The following is an 11,938-nucleotide window of genomic DNA, read 5'->3' as shown; positions in this document are numbered from 1 at the left end:
TAAAAACTTTATTAATGATGTGTGTAAAACTCACTTAGTTTTAATCCTACTTTAATTATCAAATAACACAAAAAAGGCAGTGTAACATCCCGGAATCACAAGAGTAGAGTTCAAGGGCTAAAAGTGTAAGTTTTAGAGGGTGACTCGGCGAGTCCATGGATAGACTCGGTGAGTCAGGTCACGACTATGGTCGCGTATCAAGTGGCCTACTCGGCGAGTCCAAAGATGGACTCGGCGTGTAGGTGCTGTGTGGAGAAAACCCTAATTTTCGGGGTTGAGCCCTATATAAAGAGCATTATGCCCCTCCACAGCCTCCCTTATTCCCCCCTTGAGTTCCAGAAACCCTAAATTCGTGGAGAGTCCATTTGTGGAGCAAATTAGAGCTTGGAGAGGTGTTGGTTGAAGAAATCTTGAAGGAGAAGTGGCTTGGATCAAAGGGCTTTGCTTGGATTCGAGTTTGGTTGCTATTGAGGCATCTTTTAGAGGTAATACTTTCGTTCTTGGGCTGTGTTTTCCTAGTTTCTCATTTTGGGGTTGTGTGGGGTGCTTGGTTGTGTGACATCTTGATGTTGGAGGATGGATCTGAGGTTGCTACCTCAGATCTGGAGTGGAGAAGATCTTAAGAGCATTAAAGCCCCTGTTCTTGTGTTGTTGATGGAGCTACCATGTCCCAAACCTTGGTTCTAAGGTGAATAAGGCCTAGATCTCTTTAGATTCACGTAAAGTTTGCCACTTTACGTGATGGATGGATTGTAGGAGGTTGGATCTATGTTTTAGATCAATTGCATGGCCTGAGATGCTTCTGTATGGATTCAGACCGGTGGTACTCGACGAGTCACATGGGTGGACTCGACGAGTTGCTTGAAGATGGCCTGGAACTCGACGAGTTGGAAGAACAACTCGGCGAGTAGGTTGAAGATAGCCTTGGACTCGGCGAGTCTTGTCGAGGAAGTCCCAATATTTCTGGTTGAGTCGATGAATTGGTGAGTCAAGGGATGACTCGGTGAGTTGGGTGCGAGTGGACTCAGAGTTGTTGGACTCGACGATTCTTGGGGTGACTCGGCGAGTTGGGTCGCTAATTGAGGGAAGTTCTGAGCATAAGGACTCGGCGAGTCATCGGGTTGACTTGGCGAGTAGGGTCAGTCAGGGGTTGACTTTGACTTGTCCAAGGTTGACCAGTTGTCTTCCAGGGGTATTTTGGTAATTAAGGGTACTTATTGAGTTGTACGTTTTGATGTTCAGTGGAGGAGTTCATGTCAGAGTTCGGAGCAGCAGGATCTTATCCTTTCAGCCGACAGTTTCGAGGTGAGTTATCCTCACTATATCAACAGGGTCTAAGGCACCAAGGCCGGCCCTTTATTGGATTGAGATTCGGATATGGTTATTATGTTATTGTTTGATGTGTCTGCATCCTGGTAGCTAGGATGGTACATGCTAGGAGACCTTGTTAAGGTCAGTTTCCCGATATACAGAGTGATGCTATGCTAGTGACCGGTTAGGTCGGTAACCCGGTTAGGGTAATGATATGCTATGTGATCTGCTTGCTCGGTTTGTTGACTATGACTGTTATATGATTGTATGTTTTGTGCACATGGTTGTTTGGACTGGAGATGGGTTGAGGCGGGTCCTGCTTTGTGCTGTAGGCCAAGATACCCAGGGCGGACCGGTTGTTCCGAAGGCCCAGCGAGCGGTCCGGATAGGCTGTAGGCCCCACGAGGGCGGACCAGACGTGCCGAGGCTCGGAGAGTGGACCAGGCCGACTGAAGGCCCGATGCGGGCGGACCAGTCACACTGTAGACTCAGAGAGTGGACCAGGTGGGTTGAAGGCCCGATGCGGGCGGACCAACCCCACTGTAGACTCAAAGGACATGACTAGACCTGGAGGATGGATCCGATGGACTGAAGGCCCGATACGGCGGACCAGTCACACGGTAGACCCGATATGCATGGCTGTTCTATGTTCTGTTATGTTATGTATGTTTTATATGTTTTGGACCGGAAGGTCGCAGCCTGGAAGGGCGTATACGTGGTTGGTATTTTGGGGGTATCTCACTAAGCTTTCGGGCTTACAGTTGTGGTTTAATGTTTTTCAGGTTCCTCAGGAGACCGTGGCAAGGCGAAGGCGTGATCGTACCGCTCCTCATGATTTTGTAGCAATGTGATTCTGGGAATACTCTAATGATTTGTATTGAAAACCTTTTTGTAAACATTTTAATGAAAATCGGGTTGTTTTGAAAATTTTAAATTGGTTGTATTTTTCGGATGTTACAGGCAGTGAACCTATCAATTGTGGTATAGCTAAATAAGCAGGGTATCGAACACAGAGAACGGCAAATTAAATTAAAAACTAATTCTATCTAAGTTGATTAAGAAATAGGGGTTTTTCTCTAGTTTTACAAGACTAGAAACTTACTAATTATAACTAATTTAAGACTAGAAAATAACAATTTAACTAGATTCAATAATTGGAAAGGAACTTCTGTTTAGTTCAACTCGGTTAACTCTATGGTTGATTTTGAGGTAATAGTGCAATGGATTAATTCTTTCGTTGGTTACCGATTCAAGTGATTAGGTTCATGTTCACTACCCTAATCCTTAGCAAATAAACTAACTCAAACAGTGGCCAATTGCTTTATTTAATTATATTTACTAGATTAATTATTCGGGTTAAGTTAGACTTGCAATAGCTAATTAATTTATTATTCTTAATTAACCTCTTGTTTGATGGTCATCTTACAAGCTTGCACATGAATTTACTCAATTTTCTTATTAATTCTAGTTTCATATTCATTAATCCTAGACATATGGTATAGTGGTCACATATCATATGAGGTCAATTATCAATATATGTTTATGCTAATCAATTATTTTCCTATTAACAGAAAATTAATTATTATTCATACACAAGGTTCTTTAGCTAGCTAAAATAACAAAAATTTACCAACTTGGAATTAATCCTACCAATCAATCAAACCATATTGAGAACTTTGTATCCCCAAACAGAAGTCTAAAGATTTTAGTTCATAATTAAAGTAAATAACAGCAAACAAACAAGTTCAAGTTGCTTAATCATATTGACAAAACAAAAGAAAAAGTAGAATGATGAAATTGTGCCTTAATTACTTCCGGAATTGAATTCTAGCTTTCTTTGTCGACTTTTAGGGTTCTTCTGGCTTCTTAATCGCAGCAAAACACTTCTGAAACTTCCCAGAATTCTCCTCAATCGATCTGTGGAGTTATCTTTAAATAAGCGATCCGACTCGTCGAGTCAAGTGGTGACTCGTCGAGTCCCTCTCACATAACACATATTGCGATAACTATCTGGAATTCCGAATCATTATCCTTCTGATTCCTCGACCGGACTCGTCGAGTAGGCTATATGACTCGACGAGTAGAAGCCTTTTTTAGTGTTTTTCTTCTTCATTCCATTCTCGAGCTCCTAACCGCTTCTCCTGCTTCCTTTCGCTTCCGAGCTTCATCATTGGACTGAAAAACATAATTTAACACTTTTAAGTACCTTTTGTCCATAATATGCGATAATTTAGCTAATATATGAATAAAAAACTATACTTAATACACACTAAATATGCACATATCAATTAACAATAACAATAACAATAACTGTAAATAACATTAAACCACATATTATATTTAATTTTATTCATGTGTAACTCGCAGATAGAAGTCATTCAAACGATTGAGATAATGCAGTTATAATAGATGTATATATTATCATATAATTCAAAATAATTAATATATTATATCAATTTAGTATACGAATTATTAAATCAAATTTAAAAACAACATTATTGTTATATTTAAAAAAAAAAACATATATTTGTAAAAACTTCAACTATATAGATGTTTCTGCGCAACACACGAACATTCGCCTAGTTAAAAGATAAAGTTAGTAATTTAGTTAGGAGCTTCTAATTCATCATCACTACTTCACTTGTTCTCCCTTCCTACACATAACAATTGATGTCACTATCATATAACCAAGAATTTTATAAAGTGTAAAATCGTACCATATAGGTGTATATTCCACCACCTTTTCCTTTCTTCACCTAGTCACAGTAGAATATACAATTCCTCCTCCAATGGACTTTCTTACCGGATAGAAAACATTTGGCATATTTCGCAAGATGTTCCTTCTTAGATTGAGTGACATCCTTATGAGAAACGCCTTTGCCTTTTGCCTTTCTTTTTACTATGCAATTTCTTCTTTACATGCCATTCCCCTATCATGAATGCTGAGGAAGACTTAAGACTTTTAATCTTAAAAATATTAGAAAGCAAAGTAGACATGCACACATGGTAAGTTCGGCATATTTAGAACGACGTTGATATCTATACCAACTCCATACAAGTTGGAATTTAAGAAGATTAATCTTCAATCCCAATGCTAAAAAACCATCTTAACACACATACACACACGATGTTATTAATATTCTCTTCATCCTAATCATCGATAGGTATCGCATCATCAGTATAAAAAATGGGTCAATCTAGTACCCTCATTCCTAACCATACCAACTCTAAAATACCATTAGAAATTGTGTTTGCTACCATTACATGCAACCCTTCCATAACCATAATGAAAAGAAAATGAGACAATCACCTTGGTTAAGACTTCTTTTCAACTAAAACGCGGATGTCGGGCTTCCAATAACCAACACTAAAGTTTTGCCCAATTGTAAACAATTCATAATCCAACGAATCCATATTTTCTCGAAACCATTAAACTCCATTGTTTGTTACAAGTATTTCTATTTTAATAAACCGTAAGCCAACTCGCAGTCAACCTTTAAATCATCAAATTCTTCTTCATTTTTCTTATACTAGTTTATTGTTAGAAATATGGTTTAGTGGCACTTGGAAATCTAAGAATCGTGATAATCATTTTCAAATCGAAGTATTTGGGTGGTACTCCCAAATCCTGAATTGAATAAGACTCAGATAAAATCAAAGAGAAAGAAAGAGAGAATGAGATGGTGTAATTTTCGTGAGTACCAGAAAACTGACTAAAAATTGGTTATATACATTCCTTGTCTGAAAAACTGTCAAAACTGTCATATAACAGTTTTCCTCAACAATCAAAACTGTTATAAATCCGGGTTTGGTATAAGGATTAATGCAAAATCAAAACCGGATCAAATATTCAAAATTTGGATTTTCTGATGTATTTTTAATATAGCAATATAACCCAAATATTCAAAACCTAGCAGCTCGATCCCAACCAGGGGCTCTGCCCCTTGGACCCCGCTCCCAGGGGCGCTGCCCCCGGACCCCCGTTCGTTCAGGGGTTTCGCCCTTAAATGACAATGTAATTTGATACTTGATCAAACTTAAACAAGTGTGTACTCCACACCTTCCCTACTTGTTTAATATTTATCAAGATCATTTTTAATCAACAAAGTAATCCCATTACACTTAAATAACATTTATGATAACAAATCACCAACATTTATCACATCATTAACTATCAATGGAACATCTAGAATTTGACAACTCTTCACAGAAAATGTCTATTATCTTGGCCAATATGTATGCCAAAATTTTAGCAATAACTTTTATATTGCATACCAGTTAAACTAATTGGTCTAAACTCTTTTATGAACATCAAATTATCCACTTTAAGAATGAGCGTTATAAGAAAAAAAAAATTGCAACCATTCGGAATGGAACTAGTGCGATAAAAAGATCAACAAAATCGAAAATATCACATTTGAGCTCCGCCCAATAATGCTTCAAGAAAAAAAATAATAATCAAGAAAAACTCTTCTTACATGAATCGGATTCGTGAACCCAAATACCATCATCCATAATTCTATTAATAACCCATTTTTTGCAACAAGTCACAAATTTCAATTTCTTCAAGTTTCCCAATTTTTTGAAAAGTTTTCTTTCTTTCCAAAGCTATGTTTTCATTTGCAGCCCCCATGTCAAATAAAGTATCTATGTCTCTTACTTTATCTAACAGCATATCTTTTTTCCCTTCTCCTGGGCCTTCCAAGCAAAAGCAAAGCTTGATTCTCACCTTTGATATTTTGATATTTTATTACATAATACGATGTTCAATTATTTTCATAAATAAAAAAATAAAATCGCTTTAAAACATTAGGAAGTATCATTGTGAGTTGTGACAACCTAACCATGCTTTGATTACTTATGCACCAGTAGTTTCATTAATAAATGTCTTTTGATGAAGGTTTGCCACATGCCCAACATTTGGTCTATACTACAATGCTAACTTCCAAACTAACTTAATTTTTTAAGTGGCCACCTTTCCAATAACCCGATTTTTTTCTAACATACCTAATTTAATTATTATACTTTTTTCATATGACATAATTACCCTCATGAGGACTGCAATTATTGATCACATATGATCTCACTGACCTAAAGTCCTTTCTTGCTTATTTATGTCTCATTGTAATATTCGAAAACTTTCATTTATATTTTAGTAACATTATTATTTTATAGAGAATTGATATCAATAGTCTATATCTTTTATAACAATAACAACAACAACAAAAGAATTGATAATCTTATTAAGATGAGGTAAGCAGTAATGCATCATCAAATATAGAATAAACCGTATCACATAAATAACCTTCGGCATTATCCCAAAACGCGATCCTGTGAAAAAACAAAACAAGGGCAGCGTAAGTCAAAGATAATAGAAAAAAACAAAATTTATAGGTATATATTATTTTTTTATTAAAATTAACAAAAGATATTTAAAATTTTATAATATTAATTAATCTTGATATAAAATAAAATATTAAATGAAGGGGGAAAGGAGGTTTTGATTTTGATATCGGATCTTTGCCTTCCTGAAAAACAGGTCAGCTGTCCCTATTACACGGTCGACGTCGTCAATCTAACGGTTGTTAAAAATCATAATTTTAATTACTTTTTTATGCACCAAAAAAATTATTAAATAATTCCCAAAAAAATATTAAACAACTCCCAAAAAAATATAAAAATGAAAATACCCTAAACTCTCATACCACTACTTGAGAGGCAGATAAAACACAGTTCTTGAGAGGCCCCCTCTATCTCTTCCCCAATACATTTTTATCTTCTCCAAAAATTAGAAAGAAATTTCATAAAAATGACTCAGATTAGCAGAAAAATGTACAGATTAGACCTAAAAAGAACGATTCTATGGCGTGTAGCTCTTCTCCGGCGATGTGCTAGATCTCTCTGGCACCAAATTCTTGCTTGTTGGATCGGAAAATCTGTCCGGTATCGGCAATTGTTACACTCCGGTCCTTTGATTCCGACGTCTCGTCGTTCTCCTCCGACGACGATCGACCCAGCCACCGTGAGCCACCAGTTTCCGGCGTCCAGCGGCGAAATGTCGTCGTCCTCTTGTGGCTCCGATCATGATCAAGATACTTCTGATTTGGTGACGTTGAAGATTAGTCTTTTGGGTGATCATCATATCGGAAAAACTAGCTTCTTGGTTAGTATTTAATAATTAAATTCGTTTCCTTTTTTATTCAGATTATATTTTCAAGAAATCTTGAAAAATGAAATACCCAATTTTAATTGTGTTTTTTCTTGAATACCCAAATTACCCATTTGCTATTTTCTTATTTAATGATTAAAATTTTAAAATTAAACTATATGTTTAATTGAAGGCAAAATACGTTGGAAAAGAAAAGAATCAAGAAGAATTAAAAGTTAAAGGCATAAATCAGATGGATAAAACACTGTGTGTTAAAGGAGCCAGGATTTCCTACACCATTTGGGAAGTGGGTTGTGATGCATTTTGTCAAGGTAATTAATTAATATTTTATTTGATTAATAGTTCTTTTTTAATTCTAGAAGAATTTGATTCTAATTATTTAAATGAAAATTTTGTTTTCATAATTCATATGTAGATGCCGATTTGAAAACATCGATTCCTGCTGCTTGTAAAGACTCGGTAGCAATGTTGTTCATGTTTGATTTAACAAGTCGTTGTACACTTAATAGGTATTTACTTTTATATCATAATTTGATTTTGAATTTTCTTTTTGTCAGAAAATATTAATTATAATTTTTTCTTTGTTCAGTGTTATCAATTGGCATCAACAAGCCAGGACTTATAATCAGGTGAATATAAATTATATTACATATTACATTTTTGTGAAAACAATTTTTTTATTGATTTTTTATTAATTATTTGTTTGAATGATTTTAGAGTGCGATTCATGTTATGGTCGGTAGCAAGTTCGACGAATTCGTTCAGCTTCCATTGGATTTACAGTGGACAATTGCAAGTCAGGTAATATTCAGTTTTTTTTTTTTTTTTTTTTTTTTGTGGTCGAGAAAAATCTCATAATTCGTGCTTATATCGTATATAAAATTGATATTATTTTATGTTAGTGATAAAAAAAGATTATCGACTTTTTATATAAGTGCTTATACATAAAAATGAATTTGATGCTATTAAATTAATAAAAATATATATACTTACACGAATTACCAATAAAAATCTAAATAAAATAAAAAAGAACTTTGCACCTTTAAAGTCAAATTTTGTAGCCAACAAGTTTGACCTTTTCATGATGAAAATGATGGGATAACCCATCACTGACTTATAAAAGAATGTTTCTTCGCCCACCTCCAAACTTGAATTATTTCACACAAGTCCCATCAAAAGAGGAAAATTCACACTTCACACCTTTTGCCTCAAAATACATTTTATAATATATTTATTATTATATACATATATAATATATATATGTCTTAATATTAATCTATAATTGTACAGGCAAGAGCATATGCAAAGGCTATAAACGCGACATTGTTCTTCTCGAGTGCATCTTACAATATAAACGTAAATAAAATCTTCAAGTTCGTAACTGCGAAGCTCTTTGACTTGCCATGGACTTTGGAGCGAAATCTTACAATTGGCGAGCCTATTATTGATTTCTGATATCAGTATTCGTTATTCAGGGATTCAGTATTCAGTATTCACACCCTCCTCCGTCTTTAAGTTTGTGATGTAAATATAGAAAAGAAATATGGGGAGGAAGTGGTCGATCAATCATATAGTGAGTTATTGCATCTTTGTTCTTTGTTTTCTAGTTAAGTGAGATTTCAAGGGTTTTCAGTTCTTTTTGTTGTTTTCTTACCGGAGAGCTTGGTGGAGGTATCGAGGCTTCCCTGTCTTCATGTAAAACCTGTATTTTCTTGTTAGTGAATTGATTTCAAAATTGATTAAAGCACATTTCTTTATATAGTGTGATGTCGGCTTGACTCATGTTCTAACCCTTGAATCTTTTATGGCCCGATGAAAAATGAAACATTGAAACTTATCTATTATTTTCTTTATAATTTGTTTGAAATATTTTGTGAAATTGATAACAATCCTAAATAAGTCAACACGAACTTAGACTTATCCCACACATTTCCGCCTTTGGACCATCACACTACAATCCACTAACCGATTAACGTAAAAACTTATATCAGCAACTTGTAGATATCATTAATATTTGAAATTCTTAAACAATAATTGTTGAGGTTCGAACATTAGACATTTTCTTCAAGTATAAGAGGATGCGGTGTGAGCAACAAGAAGTGTTGTTATTGCTGAGATGACACCCCATAACATGAGGAACACCATCCCCTTTCTCGTTAAGGGGTGTTAAGGCACAACTCGTTTTAACAACGACGAACAATAACGAGAAATATGATTGGCTTTTGGTTTTTTTAGTATTGAATTGGAATTGTTTTAAAAAGGAAAAACAATAATCATAAGTAGTTGTTATAACATAGAGACAATTTCTTATCATGATATAACACTATGCATGATGACGCCTCTGATATGTCCATACCCGATGCTCTAAATAAGTAAATATCACCTTGAGATCACAAACAAATGTGGTAAAAAATTTAACACAAATATATGTGATTTTCGAGTATTTCAACTCGTTTCTTTAGCTTTATTTATGTTTTCTCCTTTTAACACATCATCAATAAAATCAATAAAATATATGTCGGAATTTTCAATCCTAACATAGACCTAAATTCAAATTACAAAACTAGTCAAGCTGGTAGATTACTTAAGATGACTCCCGAAAACGTGTTAGAAATTGAATTTTAACTTGGTCCTCTCGTACATTTTGAAATGGGCTTTAGGCACGATCCATGTTCTTTGAAGCTCATAAATGAGCATCTACGGGCTGCTTTTGTTGCATGTGTAAGTAATAGAGTCGAAGTTGGGAATCTTTCAATTCATTTATCTAAAAATAATGTAGTTTAGGTCTTTAGGATACATTTATGTTTTAAATAGTTAAATAAATAATTTATAGCTATGGCCTATCGTTTTTGTAACAAATTATAAACTTATGTTTTTTATTTTTATTTTTTTCAACGACAAATACAAATATATATTAAACTACTTCTAAACTAGACCACTCCTAAATAATTTATGTTTTTTATTTAACTAGGTGTAAGACCCATTACATGGGTTTATTTAGAAAAAAATTAAATATGAAATTCTAAACATTTTAAGTTTGAATTTATAAAAAAAATGAAAAAGATGTTGCATTACTAAAATTAAAGTGTATTTTTTTAATTTGAACAAATAATTTAGATAAATAAACAAAAGAAACTAATGAGAATTTAATTTAGTAATTTTGAAATTAATATGTATTTATTAATACAATTAAATATTAAATTGAATTTAATAAAATAAAAAAAACCATAAAAAGACATGTGAAAAAAAAGTAAAAATAATAAGAAAATACCATATGACATGATGCATTAGAATATGACAATGAACAAAATTATTTTCATTTGTTATGGAGGATTTGTTTCTGGTTTCTTTTCTTTTCGTTTTTTCTACTTTGACCCCAATTAAAAAATTAAAAAAGTTGTATCTAAAACAAATTAAGTTGTTAACGGGAATTTTTACACCAAAAGTTATCAATAAAAATAAAATAAAACCAGTTGCTTAACATACTATATCTTTTTTAACTGAAATCGTTAAATCAACATGATATTTGGTATTATCCAGATAAAAACATTATATTTACTAAAGGCATAATAATGATCAAAAATGTATATGCATAATTCACAAAGAAATTAAGGATCGAAAAAAAATAAACAAACATTACATTAAATATGTCGGATGGACAAAGTGCTTAAATAAAGAATCATATATTTGTATAAAAAAAATATCATATTCAATGAAATTTTCTTTTGTTTTTTGTTTGAACAAAATCAACATATTTATTCTTTATTTTAGATAAAATTACGCAAATGTTCCATTTGGTTTTTAAATAAACATAGGTTCATTCTCTAATATTTTTCTTTACAAGTATGATCTTTGTGATTTTAATTTCTTCAAGCATTCCTTGCTCATGTGGTCGATGTGAGCCAAGAAACAAAAGACATTCAGAATATTCCAGTAGTACGCGAATTTCCCGGCATCTTTCCAGAAGAACTCCTAGGATTACCTCCGCAACGTCAAGTCGAGTTCCGAATCGACTTAGTTCCAAGGGCTACCCCCGTAGCCAAATCTCCCTAACGTCTAGCACCTGTAGAGATGCAATAATTGTCCTGTCAACTTAACGAACTGCTCAACAAGGGCTTTATAAGACCAAGCTTCTCACCCTGGGGAGCTCTAGTCTTGTTCGTCAAGAAGAAAGCCGGATCGTTTCGTATGTGCATCAACTACAAGGAGCTCAACAAACTTACCGTCAAAAATCGTTATATGTTCCCTCGGATCGACGATTTATTTGATCAACTTCAAGGGGCGAACTTCTTTTCAAAAATCAACTTAAGATCCGGATATCACCAATTACGAGTGCTAGGGGAGGATGTTTCGAAGACAGCCTTCCGAACTCGTTATGGGCCCTACGAATACGTAGTGATGCCGTTCGGATTAACAAATGCGTCCGCAGTATTCATGGACTTAATGAATCGGGTGTGT

At 34.1% G+C, this 11,938-nt stretch overlaps 1 protein-coding gene across 1 annotated transcript; it reads left to right on the top strand.

Moving 5' to 3' along the window:
- Positions 1-7,003: 7,003 nt before the first annotated feature.
- LOC145006433 (septum-promoting GTP-binding protein 1-like) lies at positions 7,004-9,237 on the top strand. Its single transcript, XM_078965518.1, has 6 exons — positions 7,004-7,474; positions 7,653-7,791; positions 7,896-7,989; positions 8,070-8,109; positions 8,198-8,281; positions 8,771-9,237. Exons 1-6 carry the CDS (start codon positions 7,121-7,123, stop codon positions 8,933-8,935), a joined length of 876 nt encoding a protein of 291 aa, XP_078821644.1. The 5' UTR covers positions 7,004-7,120; the 3' UTR covers positions 8,936-9,237.
- Positions 9,238-11,938: the final 2,701 nt, after the last annotated feature.

Source organism: Lactuca saligna, chromosome 7 (assembly GCF_052625555.1).
Source record: "Lactuca saligna cultivar CGN05327 chromosome 7, ASM5262555v1, whole genome shotgun sequence".
Lineage (NCBI taxonomy): Eukaryota > Viridiplantae > Streptophyta > Magnoliopsida > Asterales > Asteraceae > Lactuca > Lactuca saligna.
Note: the sequence above shows the minus strand (reverse complement) of the source record. Positions and strands in the feature narration are given on the sequence as shown.